The following is a 21887-nucleotide window of genomic DNA, read 5'->3' as shown; positions in this document are numbered from 1 at the left end:
CGGAGGAGGGGAAGGGGTGCCACCTCCAGACCCCCACCCCCAGCCCTAGGTCTCGCACTGGTGGCTTCACCGACAGAAACCCTGTGACTTCGGTCAGAGGACTCTGGCTCTTAGGCTTGGGGGCTGCGTACAACGTCAGATGCTCAACGTGACATCAGAGTGAAGGCCGTGACATCACCTAGGAAATGCCTACGGGCACCCTGGGGCATTGGAGGGACTTTCTGGGCCTTCGAGGCTTCAGTTCCCCGGACCTGACCCGACCCCTCGCTCAGCGGGAGTTGGGCTATTTACGATCCGCAGAGCCGAGGACGTGGGGGAAGGGCTGGGGCTGGGGCCTGAAGACTTCCCGGAGCTCGGAGCCGAGTTGCCGCAGGGGGCGCAGCCCGGGATAGTCTGCGGCCCCGTGGCCTCCTGTGTGTCCCGCTCTCTGACCGCAGCTGCCCGGCACCCAACCCGCGGGAAAAGAGAGCTTTATTAAACAGGCCGGGAGGGACGAGGAGCGGGGCGGGAGGAAGATTGAGCGGCGACAGCGGCCAGCTCCGAGGAGGAGGGGAGAAGAGGAGGGAGCTGGCCTGGGAGGGATCCTGGGAGAAGGCGGAATGTGGGAGGGCTCAAGGGGACGTGGGAGGAACGAAGCGGGGGCGGGGGAGAAAGAGGGGCAGTCTCCCAAGTACTTTTTTTTGGAAGTCCTAGGATTGATCTACAGGACCAAGACTCTTCTCCCAGCCGCTAGGGTCCCCGTTCAGCCAAAGGTAGGGGGAGTCAGGCTCCCGGTGGGAGGAAGGAGAGTTGTAGACGGAGAGGATGGTGGAGGGACCTGGGAAAAGGAGTAATGTAGGATAGAGTCAAAGGAAAGCCAAGCCACTGAGGGTTGTACAGTCAAAGACACAAGAAGAGTGGAGAAAGGAAGCAGATATTGGGGAGTGGGGGCTACAGGGTGTTCTCAATAGGGCATCTGAAGTGCCCGAAGGCTAGGGGCTCCTCTGTGAGGCCCTCTCCCTGGGTCCCCAAGCCAAAATGTCCCCAAACAAAGCTTCCCTGTTGTGTTGTTTGTCTGAGTTGGGGGAAGCATGGGGGGGGTGGGGGGTAGGGGGAGCTCGCTGTAAAGGAGCTGTTCTCCTCCGGACAGAGGGAAGGCCTTGGCTGAGAAGCCGACTAGTGCTCTTGCCTCCTGTTGCCCCGGGAAAGAGATGGCTGTGCTGGCAGGAGGCTTGGACAACCCCACCCCACCCCACCCCCACCTTGAGGCCTGGCCCTTCTGGGCCCCTTGACCCTGCAGGGCATGTAGGATGTGTACCAAGTTTTCCAATGCCTTCTGGTTCTCTGCCTTTTCTACCTGGAATCTGCCCAGATAGGACTCTCAGCTTGGCTCCCATTTAGGGGACCTGAGATCTGAGGGTGCCCTAAGCCGGTTCTTGCCTGCCTCTTTCCACAATCAGTAACTATCTGTCCTCTCTCTGATTGGCTGAACAGGATCATCTGGGTCCCTCCTGCCTTTGCTCCTTGGCTTTTGTCAGTCCCTGTCCTCCCTTTTACCTTTTCATGGGGTTCGTGGGGTTCTCAAGGCAAGAATACCGAGTTTCAGCAAGCTCCGGAAGTTGGTGATGGAGAGGGAAGCCTGGCGAGCTGCAGTCTGTGGGATCTCAAAGACTGAGCGACTGAACTGAACTGAACTCCTCCTTACTCACTGCGTGCCTTTCTCAGCTGCTCCCCAATTCTGTGCGCCAGACCCTCTCCTGATCCGCTTCTGTCCATTTTCAACACACTCCCTCTCTCTCCACTGTCTGTTTGGTCCCCTTTTATTCCCGCAGTTTCCCTTCCTCTCACATCCTATCTGTCTGAGTCTCCCTCTCTGTGTCTCTTGCTCAGTCCCAACCTATTCATCTTGATGGGCCTCTGATCTTGGTCTCTGATCTCTCTCTCTTTTGTTCACTGGGTCTCTCGTGAGTCGGGATATAGAGGTGATGATAGCAGAACTAGGGAAAGGACATCATGAGGCATAACAACGAACAGTGAGCGTTTATTCTTTACAGAGGGGAGGGAGAGCCTGCCCTCTCTCCCCCCTCCACCCTCCCCAATCTGGGTGTCTCGGTCTGTGCCTCGGTTACGCTATTTCTCTTCTTATTCAGTATGTATTTCTTTCTGTGTCTCTTCCCTCCCTTTCTGTCACACTGGCTCTCTGTCTCTGGTCTTAACCGGTGTCTCTTTTCCTCTCATGACCTCTCTCTCTCAGACCTGGGCTTCTCAATTTCAGCTTCTCTCTCAGGGAAAGCCAGGCCTTTCCCCGCCATGCGACCTGTCAGTGTTTGGCAGTGGAACCTGTGGGGGCTGCTGCTGTGCCTGCTGTGCCGTTCGTGCCTGGGATCTCCAACCCCATCCACGGCACCTGAGAAGACGGCCGGGAGCCAGGGGCTTCGGTTTCGGCTGGCTGGTTTCCCCAGGAAGCCGTCCGAGGGCCGCGTGGAGATACAGCGGGCTGGTGAATGGGGCACCATCTGCGATGATGACTTCACGCTGCAGGCTGCTCACGTCCTGTGCCGGGAGCTGGGCTTCACAGAGGCCACAGGCTGGACCCACAGTGCCAAATATGGCCCTGGAACAGGTGAGCAATGCTTCAGGCACAGCCTAGGTATTGCCAAAGTACAGCCTAAATGTAGCGAGAGGGAACAGCCATGGGGACACAGAACATCAAGAACAGCCAGTGTCAAGGAGGTTTACCCGTGGAGGATAAACCAACCAACATATAGCTGTGTGAACTTAGGCTGATCAATGCCTTCTCTGAGCCTCAGATGCCCCCATGTGCAAAATGACTAGATGATCTGTAAGTTACTTTCTTCTGCGAAAGTATGATTCTACAAAGCCACATGCAAAGACAGCCCTGACACAGATGAGCCCTGTATGATTAAAGTACAGTTGGTTTCATGGGAAGCTGAGAGCACGTAAATGATGTCTGGATGTCCCAAAGACAGAAGTGATCACAGATACTGCAGCCAACAAGATCAGATTATAATTTAGAGCTGAAACCGACAAGCTGGGCTTCCAAAGGCAAGTATCAACTTTAGGACAAGTATGATGTGGTTAGTAGGGGCTTAGGAGCAATTCTGAGACCTGGGGGCACTTGCATTGTATAAACTCACAGTGGGATTGATAGAGCTGGTGCAATCTGCAGTTAGCCCCCAATTCACACTGTTTAGACCACATCTGGAATAAAGTATCACTTTAGATGCCACATTTTCAAAGACACAGTAGAAAATGGAAGTACTGGGCATTTCCTGGTGGTCTAGTAGTTAGGACTTTTCGCTTTCACTCCCGAGGGCGCAGGTTTAATCCCTGAATAGGGAACTTAGGTTCCTGGAAATGGAAGTACTTTCTGAGGAGAGCTGCTGCTGCTGCTGCTGCTAAGTCACTTCAGTCGTGTCCGACTCTGTGTGACCCCATAGACGGAAGCCCACCAGGCTCCCCCTTCCCTGGGATTCTCCAGGCAAGAACACTGGAGTGGGTTGCCATTTCCTTCTCCAATGTGTGAAAGTGAAAAGTGAAAGTAAAGTCACTCAGTCGTGTCTGACCCTTAGCGACCCCACGGACTGCAGCCTTCCAGGCTCCTCCATCCGTGGGATTTTCTAGGCAAGAGTACTGGAGTGGCTTGCCATTGCCTTCTCCGCTGAAGAGAGCTACCAGATGTAAAAGATTGGAAGCCACATTTCAAGGAGGAATAGCTGAAGAAACCAGGGATATTTGATATGAAATGAAAAAGTTTTGGATAATAATTACATGATGGTTGAATTCAAACTTGAAGACAGTCATTTGACTGAGGGATTTTTCTGGGTGGCATCAAAGGACTGAATCAGACCTGGAGTGGAGAAAAGTAATAAAAGAATCTCAATAGTTTGTGATGGTTCCAACAGCCTAATGGGGCAAGAGGTAGGTATCCCAGCAGAAGCTGGGTAAGTCCTGTCCGGATATGCATGAGGGTTCCCTGCACTTGGCCCTTTGAGGGGCCACCAGTTCTGAGAGAAAGTCAGTGATACTCATTTCAGTTTGGCCCAGGTCAAGAGAAGAACACGGGGCAACATGGCAACACAGAGCAGTCACATGGGAGAATGTAAGGCTGAGGTGAAAGGGTCTTACACTTCCAAGTCTCGCAAACGGCTCAAATCCCTAAGCCCTCATGCATTGGCTGTATGGTCCTAGGCAAGTTACTTCACTTGCCTGAACTTCAAAATGGTGATAATATCTTCTGGCAGCTCTGTTCTGAGAATGATCACATATGTACATACCTTGGCAGAGTGCCTCACGCACACTAGGCGGCTATCATTGAATGGGTAAGGACTGATCAGAAATTCAGTGTTGACTCTTGGGTTTTGTTATTCACCCTACCAAATTCTTGGGTATCCCCAGAACACCATCAACCCTCCATCAAGCCTATGCTTCCTTTCCAGGGTCCCCTGTCCTTGCCCTACCCATTATCTTACCAGGCGTGAGGCTCTCATGCTCACTCTCGCCAACATCCCCATACCACCTCTCCAAGCCTCTCTATCCCCCTATCTCCCCTCCCACACAGGCCGCATCTGGCTGGACAACCTGAGCTGCAGTGGGACTGAGCGGAGTGTGACTGAATGTGCTTCCCGGGGTTGGGGGAACAGTGACTGTACCCACGATGAGGATGCTGGGGTCATCTGCAAGGACGAGCGCCTCCCTGGCTTCTCAGATTCCAATGTCATTGAGGTCTGTAGTTCATCAACACACACACAGATACATACATACCACCCAGGACGGCAAGACAGAAAGGGCTGTGGGGCGGTTATATGTGGAGATACTAGAATGTAGGGGATCCCATGTGCCCAGTGGGATAACTGGGGTCGGTGGGAGACTGGGGGGCTGGGCAAAATGATAGAGCTCTGAGACACTGTATAGTCCAGGTTTATTTTAGCATTAGCATTCAAGTTACTAAGCCTGGCATGAACCTCTCCAACTCCATCCCTGGTCCCCAGGGCACCTGTGCTCTCTCTCAGCTCAGATATTCCTGAGGGAACATTTCACTCTTACTTTCTCCTACTTCTTCAATGCCACATCCTCTGTGAAGTGTTCCCTCAGGCTCCAAGCAAAGTTAGATGCTCCTTCCCCAGCCTCTTCTGGACCCTGAGTCATTTCTCAGAGCCCAGCAAGTCCTTATTACACTCTGGTGGCTGCACCTCAGTCAGAACCTCACAGAGCGCAGGCCTGCCTCTCAGCCCCATCTTGCCATTGGGTTCACAGCAAGTACACTCAATCAGGGTTTCTTAAGAGTGGCCAGACATGTGAAAGGTGCCACTGGGATTCCTTCCTCTGCTTGTGGTCCCATCCCCAGGTAGAGCATCACCTGCAAGTGGAGGAGGTGCGACTTCGGCCAGCCGTTGGAAGGGGCAGACGGCCCCTGCCCGTGACTGAGGGACTGGTCGAAGTCAGGCTTCCGGATGGCTGGTCGCAAGTTTGTGACAAAGGCTGGAGTGCGCACAACAGCCACGTGATCTGCGGGATGCTGGGCTTCCCGAGCGAAAAGCGGGTCAACGTGGCCTTCTACAGGTGAAGGGACGTGGGCGCTGGTGCAGCGGGCTGGATTGAGGGGTGCTTGTTAAGGAGTGGTGTTGCGGGCCCTCCGAAGGGGGAGCCGGGGGGAAAGTTCCCTGTGAAACTGGAGAGTTGAGAAACCTTGGCCCATGAAGCGGTCCCCGAGGCGGATCTGCTGCGGGGACCCTGCGAAGCTCTGGTGGGCAGAGCCGGGGCGGGGCGGGCGGCGGCGGCGCGTCGACAGGTGGCGTCCCCGCGCCGCGGGGCTAAAGCCGGGCCTCGCGGGGCCACGCCCAGCGGCCCGGGCGCCCGCGGGCCCGAGGCGGCGGGTGGGGCAGCGAGCACGCCCCGCCGAGGCGGGACCCGGGCGGGGCCAGACGCCGCGAGTCTGACGGCCCCAGCCCCGGGCGCCCGCGGGCGCCAATCCCTGAAGGCCGGAGGGCGCCGGAAGAGGCCGGGGCCCTTCCCCGGGTCCCGACGGCCCACCAGGCGTCTGTGAGCGCGAGACCTCTCAAGACCGCTAAGCTCGTTTTCCAGAATGTCCTTCAGCCCAGGAGGCCGGCCCTCTCCACCTGCGCTGGAGCCCTGGTGTACGCTCCGGCTTCCGGGGAATGTTTCACACTGGGGACCGGCTCTTTGCTTACTGCGTCTCGCTTTCCTGGAGCATCTCATTTGGCCGTTTTAAGAAATTTGGAAATCTCTTTGTAATGTTAATGATTATTTTCTTCAGCTCTTCCTTAGACCAGTTTTGCAGGAAGAGCTCTTAACATCTGGGTGACCTTCTACTGGGCACGCTACTTCAGATGTGGGGCTGATCAGGGTAGGGTGCAGCATAAACGCTCTTTTTAATGAAAGCATATCTAGATTTTGCACTGCCTTTCTGTTGAGGCAGCATCCCACTGCTCATATTGACCTTGTAATCACCTAAATTAGGTCTTCCCTCCTCCTTGATACTGATAGAGCCGCCTATTTGAACATAAATCTGTTGAGTTTACCCTATGAAATGTTTGATACATGATCTCATGTTTGATACATCATTTAAAAACCATAATGATCCCATGTTTGATACATCATTTAAAAACCATAATGATCCCATGAATCTTGACATTATTTTGCACTTGTCATCCTTCCCTGCCCCCTCTGTTCAATAGATACGATAGCTATGCCTCCTGACTTCATCAAAGTGACTGTTAAATGTGTTGAAATCTTTAAAACCAAAGTCTAACTCTTCTTATGAATCCTCCAGATTTACATCAAACCTTTAATCATTAGTTGCAAAATGTTTTTTCAACAGTTGGGACAAACTGAACACTACAGTGATACAGCCAACATTTCATCATCTTATCTATGATGAAATTATAGGAGATTATATCAGTCTTTTGCTAAAATCCAGATATACTATGTTCACAGCCATTCTGCAATTTTCATAATCTTAAAGGAAATCATGGTGGTTTGATTGAGCTGACTTTTACTGAAGTCCTTTTAGGATCACCATATTTTTCCTCAATGCTCACAGACTTTCTACATAATGACTATTCTAACACATAAATTATCTGTAAATTGAGGAATCCTTTTCCTCCTTTTTGAAAGTCAGTACATGATTGTAGCCTCCAGTCTTTTCCATACTTGCTGAAATTTTTTTTGCCTTGTCTCTGAGACACAGCGGAAAGTTCTTTAGGCCCCAAGGAACATACTTTTCCTGGTATAGCGACTCATATGTGGTTTCAAACATCTGTGTGCTGTGCTCCTCTGCTATTATCTACCTTGGGCCTGTATTTCCCTCTGCTTGTTCTCTACCTTCCCAAATCCACATTCCAGGTTCTGAAAGATTAGTGAGACTTAAATAGCAGGCATTTCAGATGAAGAGGGTAGCGTGAACAAAGGTATGGAGAATAAACATTTACTGAGTGCCTGTTGTGTGCCAGGGAGTGTTGTAGACACTAGGAATTCAACAATGAACAACAACAACAAAAACCCAAAAATCCTTGATCTCATGAACTAGGGAAGAATCAGGAAAAAAGTAAAATTATAAAATGTAAGGATGGCAAAGAGTGTAATAGGTAAAAATAAAGCAGGGAAAATGTTAGGAAGTGGGACTGGAATTGCAGTTTTAAAATAAGTCAGAAGAGGCATCATTTGAGAAAATATTTAAAGGGCACAATCTATGCAAAAATTTGATGAGCATCTCCAGGAAGAAGATCATAAATGAGAAGATATCAGGGTGAGGGGTTAGGGGGAATTTTTATCATACTCCAGGAGGCCACTGGGGCTGGAGCAAGGCAGAAAATGACAGGAGATGTAATTTAGGAGGTGATAAGGAAAGAATGAGGAGCCAGATCATGTAAGGCCATTTGAGAGACTTTAATTTTTACTGTGTGAGATGAGGTTTTGAGCAGAGGTGTGACATCTGTCTTCCACTTTTTGCATATTATTTGGGCTGTTTTGTTAAGAATAGACTGTAAGGAATGTGTAGAGTCAAGGAGGCAGGGAGACTAGTTAGGCAGTTATTGTCTCCTGAAAGCCAACTAAAGAAAGTGAGAGGTGATGTGACCAGTGAAAGTGGTGAAAAAGTGATCAAATTCTGTGTTGAAGATAAAGCCAACAGGATTTGCTGATGGTTTCATTGTGGTTTGAGAGATGAGAGGAATTAGGGATCATTCCACGGTTTTTGGCCTGAGCTAGATATGGAGTTGTCCTCATTTGATAAAGAAAACAGTGAGTGGGCCATGTTTTGTGTGGGCATGGGAGAGTGGAAATTGTATATCAGGAACTTGTTTTTAGACCAATTAAATTTGAGGTGCTTTAGACACTGAAATGGTGAGGCTATTGGGTATATGACTGTAGAGTTCAGTTGAATACAAGTATTTAAAGCCCTGAAACTGGACAACGTCACCAGGGAAAGAGTGTAAACAGAGAAAACGATGTGCAGGGACTGAACTCTAGGGAGTTTAAACATGATGAGGTCAGGAAGATAAGGCCAAATGCAAACAGGGAGGTGAGACAGAAAGAAAACCAGGTGAGTGTGGAGACCTGGAAGCCAAGTAAAGTGCTTCAGGGAAAGAAAGAGGGATCAACTGAGTCACCGCTGCTGATGCTGCCAAAAACACGAGGGCTGAGAAATGAATATGATTTAGTAACTTGGATGTCATTGTTGACCCCAACAGAGATGAAAATGAATAGGATATTTTGAAAGACAGTTGACTAGAGTAGAAGATTGTTGTTTCGTCACTAAGTCATGTCCAACTCTTTTGTGACCCCATGGACTGTAGCCTGTCAGGCTCCTCTGTCCATGGGATTTCCCAGCCAAGGATATTGGAGTGGGTTGCCATTTCCTTCTCCAGGGGATCTTCCCAACCCAGAGACTGAACCCATGTCTTCTGCACTGTAGGCAGATTCTTTACTGCTGAGCCACCAGGGAAGCCAGAGAGAAGATGTGAACTGAGAAATAGTGGAAGAAAAATCTGAATGGATAAAGTAAGGCTAGGAAATGGAACGCTTTTAATGCCAGATTGGAGAGTTTTACCTTTATCCTATGAAAAACTAAAAAATAAAAGTACTTGTATGGGACAGTGATAAAAATAAGGCCAGCGTTTTTTGAAGTTTGTCTGATAGTAGTGAATTGGAAGAGGAGGTTCTAGATGCAGTAAGATTAATTAGGAATTGTAAAAATGAAGCTGATTAGGAGGATGACAACAAAGAGAGAGGAGTGAATAGATGTAGGATGACTGATAGGATATAGAAAATAAAAGAAGAGATAATTAAAATGATTCAGAAACTGCTTAAGAGAAGGATGGTGCCTGGCATCTCTGGGCTTCAAGTTAATATGAACTAGCTTTAGACATGGGCCATCCCTGGGAATTTCGAGGCCCAGGAATTCTCCCTAAGTATGCACAGACTCAAGAAAGTTTCAGAAATCAGGAATATATGTGTACATATTGGAATCTCTTACTGAGTCTGGAATATGAAGGCTAGAAAAGGAGATATCTATTAAGTACAGAGTTCATTCTTAGTAGGGAAAGAGATTACAGTGGTCCTGGGAGATTCTATGATGAGAATTTGATATAGATATTCCTTCACAGGTCAATTCAGACAGAGAGAGACTCCTCATAGGTAATGCAATTATAAAGGCTAGGCAGGATAGTTATAAACAACTCTGCCTTCCTTGGAGAAAGAAGATGCATCTGCTAGCTTTTAGAGGAAGTTAGTAAGATTTAGAGAATAAGAAAATCAGAATGTGATGTGTTTATCATTTTTCAACTAGATTTGGTACTTCTACCCTAGAACATGTGAAAATTGTAGAATTTTAGAAGAGGAAAAGAATGTACAGAAAACTGAACCATTTAATGCCTTTTTGCAGGCAAAGAAACTGAGGTTCTAAGAGCTTAAGTCCTATTTAAGAAGGCACTCTTCTAGTTCATTTCAGATATTCTTGTTCATATTCAGATATATTCATTGACAGATATTTATTGAACTCCTACTATTTGCCAAGCACTGTGCAAGGTGCTGAGAATACAGAGGTGATGAGAGAGTTAATTTGGCACCACACCATAGAAGACCTTGTAGGCTATGGTAATGATTTTAATCTTTATGGTAAAAGTAATGGAAAGTGATTGAAGTTTTTTAATAAGGAGGGCTGTGAGAGGACATGATCAGGTTTGTGGGTCCCAGAGATCACTTTGACTGCATTTTGAGAATGGTTTAGAGAAGAGCAAGAGCAAATGGATTAGAGAGTCATTCAGGAAGGAACACTGACAGGACTTGGTTATGGATTGACTTTGGGAGCTGAAGAGAGAGATGTCAAGGTTGATTCCTAAGTTTCTGGCATAGATTTTGCTAAAAGAATTGGACCCACATTAAATTTTAGATAACTTTGAGATATCTAAGTAGAAACATCAAGAAGGCAATGGGATATACAAGGTTAGATGTAAATGAGAACATACAAAGAGAGGATGTGAAGTGAGAAGGCCTTAAATCTCCGAAAATGTAAATGACTATATAGAGGAGGAGCCTGCAAAGAAGGCCAAGAAAGAGCATCCAGCATTAGGACTCAAATAAAGCTAGTAGTGTTGTGACAGCTAAGGAGGGAGAGAGAACAGCAGTGTCAGATGCTGCCAAGAGTCAATGGTATGTAAGACCAAAAAAAATTCTAGATTTATTATCACAGAGTGATGGGTGGAGGAAGACAGAAAGGAGTGGGTTAAGGAGTGAGTGGGAAAGATGATGAGTGCTGACACTACTGAAAAGTTTTTCTACTAAGAAGAAATGTGGGGTGGAGTGTGTGTGTGAGAGAGAGAGATTTGAATATGTTTAAAAGGATTCAGTTGAGGAAAGGTTATGTGCAATTTCTCAATTGAGGAGAGAAAGGATCCTAGGGGAAGGAATTCAGAAAAGAATTCAGAAAAGAATTCAGAAAAGAGAGACAGATATCAGCACTGGTCCTAAATAAGTACCAGGGCCTTAATGTAACCTGTATTTGCCTTATATCTATCAATAATTATTTATACCATATAATTATAAAGTCCTTAAATAGAGAAGTACTTCTACATTTCTAGCTAATACTACATTTTTCTGAGTACTGTTACGTGATTTCTCTTGGTTACTGGTGAAAGAAACTGCCAGATATATTTCATTTCAGACACGTTTGAGAAAAAGACATTTGGAGAAGACGTTTTACACTATACTTATCTGACGAAAGGGTCTAAACTCTTAGCAGTGTCTCAGGAAAGGGACCCAAGAGTTATTGTAGACTCTTTGCTAGGAATGTTGGACGTATTGGATGTTTTGGCAAAGACCATCCTCAGGAAGAAGCCAAGGTAGGAAATACCAAGCAGATTCAGCCCTGTTTAAATCTCTATATTAAAATCCTAGCACATCTGCACATAGTATACCACATCCAAATATAACTCAAAAGAAACAGCAGAACAGGAACATGTTCAAAGACAGGATAACTAAGAGGGTAATGGGGAACTCCATAAATTTTGTAAGGACAGACAGACAGGACCTGCATTCATCTCTACATAGTTGAACAGAACAAAGAGTGGGCAAAATGAAAGTCTTTGAAATCAAAGGGAGATGAGAGGAGAAACAGACCTAGTTTCCATTCATTAGACTTAAGGTAACCTCTTAAAGACTAAAATAGGTCAAATATTTAGGTCAATTAAGAAGAAATAAGGTTTTAGACCTCAGTTCCCTAGAAGTCAGTTTGGGAGATGAGCTGTTTGTGAATGACTAAAGCATATGGGATTTAATTTAGACAGGAAGGATGCTGTCATCCTAAGCATCCTGGCCTCATGCTCCCCAGTCAGACCAAGTTAACGTCCCTTGCTGTCCAGCCTTGTTCCTTGTTCCTAGTTCACTGGCCTCAGGCCTAGATATGCCAGAAGCCAGAGCGCATCCAGAAAAAAAATACAGTCAGCCTCCCTGGATGTGACCAGGCCAGTTCTCTCTCCTTGCCTGGTCAGTCTAGCAGTCTTAACACCCTTCCACTTTAACCTGTCCCCCTAGCCCCGCCCAGGTTTAGATCAGCCCTGATATCCATCCAAGAATCCTGTTCCCCGTCTGCCTTAGCCTAATTTCTGTGGGTCCTGGTCCAGGGTCTTCTTCAGCCCCGAGTCCACGTCCTTCCCTGCAGCTCACTTGTCTCGTTCATGTGCTTATGAGGCCACACAGCTGTGAAGGGCAGAGCCCCGGGGGCATCTACTGTTATCAGATCCTACCACCAGGAGACTAACCGCTAAAACAGAAATCTTGCCCCTGGTCCCTGTTCCACCAACTTTTCCCACTTGGTTCTAGACTGTTCCTGACTCTGCTGTTGTCTTATCCTCACAGAAAGTTGAGGAAGCGAGCGGCCAAAGCCTCGGCCCGAGGCTCCAAGCCCCTTGGAAGGTAATGGGGCAAGAGCCCCGGGACCTCCTGCTCATCCCTGTGGCCCCAGGAGGTGGATGGATGGAAGGCAGCCTATCCATGTCCATCCCAGAACCCAAGCTGATGAATTAGGGATGTGGCTGGAAAATGGCCATTCCAGGAGGGAGGGAAGGGGAGGCAGGCCTGGGGATGGGTGTTTTGATTTAGGAAACACTAGGAGGAAATAATGTAGGAGTGACTAAGGAGAGGCCCCCGCACCTTTATACTGCCCCCGGATAGCTTGGACTCCAGCCTCAGCCACCTGCTGCTTCCTCCCCTCCCCTAACGCCTAACTTCCCTTCATTCACCTACATTCCCACACTCTCTCCTCCCTCTGCCATTCCTCTCATCTCATCTCCCCTCACCACCTGGACTGACATCGCCAGATTTCTCATCACTGTTGCTGAATCCAGAGAGCAGCATGCATTCGAAAAATATAGTTAAGTGGTATTCAGCAGTGTGTGTGGAAAATCTGACTGCCTTTGCTTTGCCCCTTCCCATGCTCTGCATGAAGGGTCCTTCCTAGAAACAGAAAAAAGAAATAATCCTTTACCTTTCCCGGGTACCTGACCACTACTTCCACTAACTTCTTTCTCCTTTTTTCAGACCAGTCACCAAGCTTAAAGCCAAACCCAAAACCCGAATGGGCAGGGGGCCAATTAAGAGGTAAATAAAGTTTAGGCTGGGTGGAGAGGAGAGGGAGTGCCAAGCAATGAGTAGGGGGCATCGGGCTGTGGTTAGGAAGGGGTCCAAGAGACCCTCCACCAGGAGGTGGAGGAGCAGCAGCAACTGTTACAAGCCACCTTCCAGATGATTCACCAAAATGTAAAGTAAGATTGGCCCTTTTGTTTGGGGTTTTTTTTGTTGGTGGTGGTTTTTTTTTTTTTTTTCGCCCTTATGTTTTTTGTCTGAGGATTTATGCTCATCACAGGATTTTTAAAAAATCTCCATAGAAGTTCACCCATTGACTCCTCTTGTTTCACATGCTTATTTATCTTCCCCCAGCAGATTGTAGTAGATACTCTGGCACTCTTGTCCTTCAGATGCCATGCTTGCCTCTCATCCAAGAAGTTAAGTTTCCCTAAGGGATCAGTGTTCCCATCCTACCTTTATTTGATTAACTGTTAAATGGAATAAGTGCTACTGGGTTGGAAGTGAGACTCAGGATCCCCTGTGGAACCTTTCCCAGGGAAGGAGTCAGATGGCAGTCCTAACCCTCTGGCCCAGTTAATACAGTTAGGCTCCCAGTTCCATCATTTTCCTCCTGGGTTCCTTCAGAACCCAAGGGAACAAAAAGCTTCCAATCCCAATGACTGCATCTCACTTGGCTTCTGAAGGCAGTTCGTGCATGAAAAGTCTCCTGGAGAGCTTCTTCAGCAGTGGGTGAGCTGTGGAGATTTCAGCCCTTTCTATTGTCTCCTCCTCTCTTCACAGCATCCCAGGATCACTCAGTGGTCCCAGGTACCCCTCATTCCCCAGCTCCTCCCTCTGGTGCCTCCAACGGGCCTTGGAATTTGGGGGTGTTCCCATAGTGCCCTTCTAGCTTAGGGTTGTCTTGCACAACATGGCCATACTCTGGCCTTCCCTGACCCCCACATTAAAGTGACGACCTCTTTCATTTTTATTTTCAGCCAGACAGAACTCTGAAAGAATACTAAGTCTCTCTGAGCTTCAGAGTCCACTTATCTCGAGCTTCCAAAGGTATTCTGTAAAGTCCCCAGGGTTCCTTTGTCTGATTTGTCTGTAACTTCTCCCTCTCTCTGTGTCTTCCTAGCCAATGGCTTCAAATCATCATATTCCTCCTCTGGCATCAAGTAATAGAGCACATTACTGCAGTAATTCACCACCAGACCACCCTCACAGGCCCACTCCACCAACACAAGGCCTCATTGATCCTTCCCTCTCTGGGTTCAAACCAGCTGTTCTGGGAAGCAAGCACTTCTCTTACCACCCGGCTCACTGCAATATTCCATTCCGTTGGTGTTGATAAGCAAGTCCCCTCATTCTCTCCAGCATCTCTCTGCTGTGTTTCCAAGTTTTAACGTCTCTAATTTAGTCCCATTTTCCTGCTCAGGTGGCAATGGAGCATTCTTTCTGTTACATTTAAACTGCGGAAGCATGGACTACCCATTAAAGACTCACACCGTTCAGCTTTAGGTCCGGGGTTATCCTTACCCTGCTGTTGTTCATAGTCACTCTCCTCCTCTGGTCACGTGGTCTCTCTTTGTTTTGTATCCGCACATCTTCATTCCTATATATACCAGCTCCAGTCTTCCTGTGCCCACCATCTGGGCTGTTCTTCCTGTAACTGCCCATCACCCTCTGGCCTGGAAGCCCGTCTGGCCTCTGAGAAGCCATGCAGACCCAGGACTCACTCACTTCTTTGCATCCTGACTCATTGAGTTCTTTCAGTCACAGCGTAATAGAAAGATCCGCTCACTCTGGCCATTCAGGCTTCCTGTTAGCGACTCCCTCCTGCCTATCTCTTCCAGATGGTCAGTCCTGCCTTCCTAATCTCTTTGCACAGCAGCTTCAGCCTCCATTAGGGCCAGCTCCCTGAAACTACACAGAACAAGGTTTCTGACAGGCAAGTCAAAACTAGCCTTCCTCCCCACAGGGTTTTTCTGTTGCAGAACATACCCAAGGACCCCCCTGTTTGGGCTCTTTCAGCCTGGAAACTCCCCATTACCGTTGTCTCTTTGTCCCTGTTTTTGCAGAGAAGAGAAGAAGAAGAACTAAAGCGGTCATGAAAGGTTGGGGGATGGTGTGGGCAAAGGAGTGGGAGGAGGGTTGTGGGCAAAGAGGCAGGAGCGTTGTTTTACTCTACTGCTCCCACTCCTGTCCCCCCAGGCTGCTGGCCCAGCGGCAGCAACACTCCTTTGGTCTTCATGGGGTGGCGTGCGTGGGCACGGAGGCCCACCTCTCCCTCTGCTCTTTGGAGTTCTATCGAGCCAATGACACCACCAGGTGCCCTGGGGGGGCCCCTGCGGTGGTGAGCTGTGTGCCAAGCCCTCTCTACGCAGCGTCCAGTGGCCAGAAGAAGCAACAGTCGAAGCCTCAGGGGGAGGTGTGTGAAACACTATGACCTTCCCCACCACCCAGGTGAAGAAGCCCGTAGCCTGGCCACCCCTTCATTAAGCATAGTTCTGACCTTTGAGGACAGAGAGGAAACTTCCAGGGGTTGGGCCACAGACCTGAGACCACCTGCTCCCTGCCACCAGAATCTCATTCATCTCCCAGGTCTACTGTCTCTGTGCTGAAGTTCCCATTCACTGCTGGGCACCTCTGTCTCCTCTACAGGCCCGAGTGCGTCTAAAGGGTGGAGCCCACCCAGGAGAGGGCCGGGTAGAAGTCCTGAAGGCTGGCACGTGGGGCACAGTCTGTGATCGCAAGTGGGACCTGCAAGCAGCCAGCGTGGTGTGTCGGGAGCTAGGCTTTGGGAGTGCTCGAGAGGCTCTGAGCGGTGCCCGCATGGGGCAGGGTGAGGCGGGTACAGGTTGGAGGGAGAGGGAGGTAGGAGGTACATACTCCTGGAGGGGTACATTCCTCAGGAAGGAGACCCCTGGGCAGACAGTAAAGTTAGAATCTCCCGATCTCTGACTTCTGACCTTAGGCATGGGTGCCATCCACTTAAGTGAAGTTAGATGCTCTGGACAGGAGCTGTCTCTCTGGAAGTGCCCCCACAAGAACATCACAGCTGAAGACTGCTCCCATAGCCAAGATGCAGGCGTCCGATGCAACCTGCCCTACACTGGGGTAGAGACCAAGGTCAGTCACTCTTTCCACCTTGGTTCAGGAATCTCATGTCCTGTCCAGCTCTGCCTGGTCACAACGCAGTCTGATGGCCCTTCTGCCCACTGCCCCAGGCCCCTATCATCCTGCAGCTCCCCCTTGATGCCACCACTTGCTAGCCCTGAAAGTGCTTCTGAATCACCATTCAGCCACAGCCCACTGTGGACTCCCACTGCTCCACCCCAAAAGCTTCCACAGCACTTACATTGCATCACTACAGATCCGACTCAGTGGGGGCCGCAGCCGACATGAAGGGCGAGTCGAAGTGCAAATAGGGGGACCTGGGTCCTTTCGCTGGGGCCTCATCTGTGGAGATGACTGGGGAACACTGGAGGCCATGGTTGCCTGCAGGCAGCTTGGACTGGGCTATGCCAACCACGGCCTGCAGGTGAGTGGGAAGGAGAAGGGAACCAAGGCCATTGCCTCCAAAGGTCATGTCTGGGACAGAGGTCTGTCAAAATGAGTCCCTTGGCTGGGGAGGCTGGATGGTGGCCTCACAAAAGCACCTCTGTATGTCCCCAGGAGACCTGGTACTGGGATTCAGGGAATATAACAGAGGTGGTGATGAGCGGAGTGCACTGCACAGGGACGGAGCTGTCCCTGGACCAGTGTGCTCATCATGGCACCCATGTCACCTGCAAGAGGACAGGAAGCCGTTTCACTGCTGGAGTCATTTGTTCTGAAAGTGAGTGAAGTGTAAGGTGATGCAAGCCAGGGAAGGGAGGCTCTGGGTCACCTCTTTGCAGGAGGAGCTGCAATCTGGAGGGGTACACCTTCCCTGTGGAAAGCCAGTCTCACCCCAGTTTTCTGGGGGAGGGGGATGGAAGCACTCCCACCTGTCCCTGCCCCTCACCAGTGACGTCTAACTCTCCTCCCTTCCTCGGTGCAGCCGCATCAGATCTGCTGCTGCACTCAGCACTGGTGCAGGAGACCGCTTACATCGAGGACCGGCCCCTGCACATGTTGTATTGTGCTGCTGAAGAGAACTGCCTGGCCAGCTCGGCCCGCTCAGCCAACTGGCCTTACGGCCACCGGCGTCTGCTCAGATTCTCCTCCCAGATCCACAACCTGGGACGTGCTGACTTCAGGCCCAAGGCTGGGCGCCACTCCTGGGTGTGGCATGAATGTCATGGGTGAGAGGGTCAAGTAGTAGAAGGGCAAGACCACTGGGGAAGAGGCGAGCCTGCTGGGGGCAGGGAAAGAAACAGGGATCCCCTTGTCCCCACAGGCATTATCACAGTATGGACATCTTCACTCACTACGATATCCTGACCCCCAACGGCACCAAGGTGGCTGAGGGCCACAAAGCTAGTTTCTGTCTAGAAGACACCGAATGTCAGGAGGGTGAGTTGGGGCCTAGAATAGACTGCACTGTCCTCACCTCCACAGCCTTGCCTCATGTGACATATGCTCATCTCCTCAGATGTCTCCAAGAGGTATGAGTGTGCCAACTTTGGAGAGCAGGGCATCACTGTGGGTTGCTGGGATCTCTACCGGCATGACATCGACTGTCAATGGATTGACATCACAGATGTGAAACCAGGAAATTACATTCTGCAGGTGCCTGGGGTCTGAGATTTCCAGCTGTTGAGTGGGAGGAGTGTTTATTAAAGACACCTTTGGGTTTGAGGAGTACCTCTCACTTGCTGGCTTTCTCCTGCGCCCAGGTGGTCATCAACCCCAACTTTGAAGTAGCAGAGAGTGACTTCACCAACAACGCCATGAAGTGTAACTGCAAGTACGATGGACACCGCATCTGGGTGCACAACTGTCACACTGGTACTTGGTGGGAACAGAAGCCGCAGGGCCCGGGGGCGGGGAGGCCTCAGTCTCGTCCCCCGAGGCTGTTTCTGGGTCTCCCCATCGCTCCACTTCCACCCACCCTTCCCCACAGTGGGTCTGTTTTCCTACCCAAACCACCCGTTCACCTTGCAGGGGACGCCTTCAGTGAAGAGGCCAACAGGAGGTTTGAACGCTACCCTGGCCAGACCAGTAACCAGATCATCTAAGGTGCCACCACCTTCCTCTGCAGACCACCACTGGCCCCTCACGGCAGGGGTCTGAGGCTGCCGTTACCTCAGGAGCTTACCAAGGAATCTTTGACGTCAGCAGGCCCACAGCGCTCACCGTTGTGCACTGCGGATGTGGGACCGTCAAGCAGAAATCACTGCCCTCTTTCTTAGGCCAGCTGTCCTGATGATCTGTGGCCGGGCATGGGGAATTCTGCTCCCGGGCCCAGCACCAAGCCAAGCACACCAGAGAGAGGCACACCTGATTACCTGCCCAGGACAACAGACAACAGCAGCTCGTCTTCTTGAATAGGGAGGCCAGAATGGCTTAACTCCAGCATCTCCCCTCAGTTCTGGAAGATAAAGCTTTACCTCTAGTCTTTTTGTGGGGGGAAAGAGCAGTGTTCCACCCTTCCCCTCATTTTTCAGTATGACATGTTGCTAGGTATAATTTTATTTTATATAAAAAGTGTTTTTGTGATTCTTCAGAGCCCAGGAATTGGTGCTGGTAGTTGGAGGGACCTGCCCCCAACTGGTTCAGTTAATCCTCTGTCCAGGTGTCCTCAGAGCCCAAGCATGAAACCAAGGTTGAAATCAGAGCAGGAGCCTCCTACTCTTGCTGATCCATTCATTCTGTGACTTCAGGGGTCACATATAAGGTCAATGTTTCCTGTCCTCGCCGGATCCGCACTGCCAGTTGGGATTGGGTTCGAACAGCTTCATAAATATCTTCAGCATTTTGTACCAGCTGCTCCCCAATGGCCAAGATCACATCACCAGGTCGTAGACCAGCCCTATGGCAAAAGACAAGAGATAAAGGAGGGACTAGAGATAAAGATGGCCCAGTTCAAGGGCACATACACACCCCCCCCCATCTCCACCTCCTAATGCAGCCTCTCCCTCACCGGTGAGCAGGAGAGTCCAGGATGACTTTATGGATGAGCACACCATGCTGAACATCAGGAAAGCTTGGTTCTCGAAGCTGTAGTTCAGCAAGGATGCTGAAAGGACACAGATCACTCCGTTAATCACAAGGCACTCTCCCTATTTGGGGTTTGCCTCAAATCTTTCATCAGCACACTGACAAGTGTGTGAACAGGGCATACACTAGATCCTCGAGATACAAAAACAATTCACTTTCTGCCTTCTAGCAGTTAGGAAGTGGAATATGTATATAAAAGGTAACATTCCAAATGACACAAAGGGTTAAATCAATAGCACTAATGTCATTCTAGAATCCTAAGAGAAGCTATAACTTTAGGAAGTGCTATAACTTTAGCTTAACTTAGAAGGATCAATCTGATATTTAACTATATAAAACAAGAAAAGCATAAAAACATAGGATTAGGAAATCAAGTTGGCCGGAACAGAAAATACTCATAGGGAAGCCACCTCTGGAAGGTTGGGCATTGTAAATCTAAGCAGTAACAGGATGGGAGGTATGCAAAATAGAGTGAGGTGAGAAAAAAGATAATGAGAGAGGACAGCTCTTCTGATAGCTCCAAGAATGAGGCAACTCATCTTAGATAAAAACAGAACTAAGAACAAAGCTCAACAGAAGTGCCAGGTACCCACCACTGGTTACACTGATGGCCCTACGTGTCACTACCCCTAAAGCTCATACCTGGGAGTCAAGGTCAGCATCATCACCCCAATGTAGCGGCGCTGGGACCCACTGATTCCAAACCAGGAATCTGTGTTAGAAAGACAAATGAGCCCCATCCAGGTATATCCTTACTTCCCCTCCTCCTCCCAATAGACCCCTCTCCAGCAAACCCTCCCCACCCCTGCCACTTAAAGAAACCCCTTTCCCCACAAGCCAGGCTTACTCTTCTTTTCTCCACGATGCAGAAACTCTCGAAGGCGATCGGAAGGGATGGCAAAGGAGATTCCAGCTGTGACCTTCATGGTGTTCACCCCAATCACCTCCCCATCCTGTTGGGACACAGCCCACTATTCTCTAGCCCAAACAAATAATAGGAGATGGGGGTCCCTGAGCAAGACTGGCAGGGAGTTTTGGGGGAGATCTAGCTGGATTCTGGGAGACAGCCAACAAGCAACTGCTCAGAAGCTTGACCAACTATCAGTGAATTAGGGAAAACCCACCCCTTCCCATACTGACCTGGGATAGGGATTCTTGGAAAGGATGTTGCACTCACCAGGTTAACTAGGGGACCTCCAGAGTTTCCAAACTGCAGGACAAGGAGAAAATATGGGAGAGATCCAGGGACTCTATGCCTCGGGGCACAACCAGGATGTAGACACTTTCTCCAAATCCACTCCTTTCCCAGCCCGTGAAGGAGTGGCCACATTTTTTGCGACCCAATCCCGGTATATAGGCTCATCCACCATCTATCACAATTGGTGCTTGTACCACACACCCCTCCCCCTCCCCCAACCTAGTCTCTCATTTCTCTCATATCAGGACGCACGCACATCAATAGCTGCATCAGTCTGGATATACTCCACATTGGTTTGGGGAAGGCCCAGATCTTTGGCTGGACGCTGAGCAGAGCTGACAATGCCAGAGGTGATTGTGTTCTGCAGTGCAAAGGGACTTCCCATAGCAACAACAAACTCCCCTTGCCGGACATCAGCTGAGCGTCCCAGGGGCAGCGTAGGGAGAGGCTCCTAAGGGAGAATAGGTACAAGAGACATGTCATCTGGAGAGGTGAACAAATTCACAGCCCCAAGCAGACATAGCCTGCTCCGACCCCCACCTTGGTCTGAATCCTCAGCGTAGCGATGTCTGCGACGGGATCCACAGCTGTGACCACGGCCTCATACGTATCGCCGCTAGGCAGCCTTACACGGACTCGGCGCCGATCAGCCACCACATGAGCATTGGTAACGATGAGTCCATCCGCAGCCACCACGAATCCTGAGCCATTCGAGATAGGGACTTCGCGGCCCGAAAAAGGGTGCCTGGAATATGGGCCGGGGGAAGAGTGCGGATGTAAGGAGGTTCGGACCCATCCTTCTCGCCCGCCCTCTAGCCCGCGGCTTCCGTGCCTTAGTGTTTACCCCCACCGTTACCGGCCCAAGATCTCGATATAAACCACGGCGGGCGCCGTCTTCTCCACCACGTCCGCGATGAAGTTGTACTGGCTCCGGGGAGAGGTGGGCGGCGAGCCAAGGACCGAGGCGAGCACAGCCGGGGGACCCCGCCCCCCGCCCCAAAACAACAACAGCACTGCCCCTCCAGCGCCCAGCGCCACCGCTAGCCACACGCGCGGACGGGTTCCAGGAGTCCCTGAGTCTTCCGGAGTCCGGGGATCTGGGGTCCCGGGATCTGGGGTCCCAGAGATCAGCCGTGCTCGGAGATCCGAAGTCCGGGACCTCAGGCATGTCCGTGGTTCAGAGACCCCCACAGACAACCGGGCCCTGAAACTGGGGGTCCCATAAGTCACTCGGTTCCGAGGGCCAGGAGTTCCTGACGTCAGCAGGGCCCGGAGGTCAGGGGTCAAGAGGGGTCCCTTTCCCCAGCGACCCCCCCACAAAGCCCGCCATCCCCAGAGGCTCCAGCCAGCACCCCGCCCCGCCCTCAGTGCAGCCATCAGCTCCGCCTCGGCGGCTTCCTCGCCCGCCCAGCGCAGAGGCGGCGCCCTAGACGCGAGCGGGAGGACAGCTGGGCGC

At 50.2% G+C, this 21887-nt stretch overlaps 2 protein-coding genes across 6 annotated transcripts; one reads left to right on the top strand and one right to left on the bottom strand.

The window, feature by feature from the left end:
• The first annotated feature begins 118 nt into the window (after positions 1 to 118).
• On the top strand, positions 119 to 18697 carry LOXL3 (lysyl oxidase like 3). Of its 4 annotated transcripts, XM_088841585.1 has the most exons (16): positions 119 to 752; positions 2255 to 2602; positions 4562 to 4725; positions 5348 to 5562; positions 12340 to 12432; positions 13057 to 13116; positions 15301 to 15517; positions 15751 to 15931; positions 16064 to 16218; positions 16463 to 16630; positions 16765 to 16927; positions 17132 to 17375; positions 17471 to 17586; positions 17666 to 17802; positions 17910 to 18021; positions 18178 to 18697. In XM_088841585.1, the coding sequence occupies exons 2-16, from the start codon at positions 2290 to 2292 to the stop codon at positions 18249 to 18251; spliced, it is 2412 nt and encodes an 803-aa protein (XP_088697711.1). In that variant the 5' UTR covers positions 119 to 752; positions 2255 to 2289; the 3' UTR covers positions 18252 to 18697. The 4 variants fall into 4 exon arrangements, with proteins under 4 accessions (XP_088697711.1, XP_088697709.1, XP_055255030.2 ...); XM_088841583.1 differs by lacking the exon at positions 119 to 752 and having other exon boundaries at positions 1125 to 2602; XM_055399055.2 differs by lacking the exon at positions 119 to 752 and having other exon boundaries at positions 1126 to 2602; positions 12376 to 12432.
• A 182-nt stretch (positions 18698 to 18879) lies between these two features.
• On the bottom strand, positions 18880 to 21860 carry HTRA2 (HtrA serine peptidase 2). 2 transcript variants are annotated; one of them, XM_055399060.2, is made up of 8 exons: positions 21288 to 21852; positions 20972 to 21176; positions 20688 to 20882; positions 20411 to 20443; positions 20081 to 20186; positions 19876 to 19945; positions 19157 to 19252; positions 18880 to 19045 (listed from the first exon to the last, which is right to left on the bottom strand). In XM_055399060.2, exons 1-8 carry the CDS (start codon positions 21806 to 21808, stop codon positions 18880 to 18882), a joined length of 1392 nt encoding a protein of 463 aa, XP_055255035.2. In that variant the 5' UTR covers positions 21809 to 21852. The 2 variants fall into 2 exon arrangements, 1 of the variants encoding a protein (XP_055255035.2); XR_016038625.1 differs by having other exon boundaries at positions 18908 to 19045; positions 20374 to 20443; positions 21288 to 21860.
• Positions 21861 to 21887: the final 27 nt, after the last annotated feature.

The sequence above is a fragment of the Moschus berezovskii genome, chromosome 11, assembly GCF_049115385.1.
Source record: "Moschus berezovskii isolate FMDL1 chromosome 11, NW_MosBer_1.0, whole genome shotgun sequence".
In the NCBI taxonomy this organism is placed as follows: domain Eukaryota; kingdom Metazoa; phylum Chordata; class Mammalia; order Artiodactyla; family Moschidae; genus Moschus; species Moschus berezovskii.
This window is presented reverse-complemented; position numbering and strand designations above follow the sequence as displayed.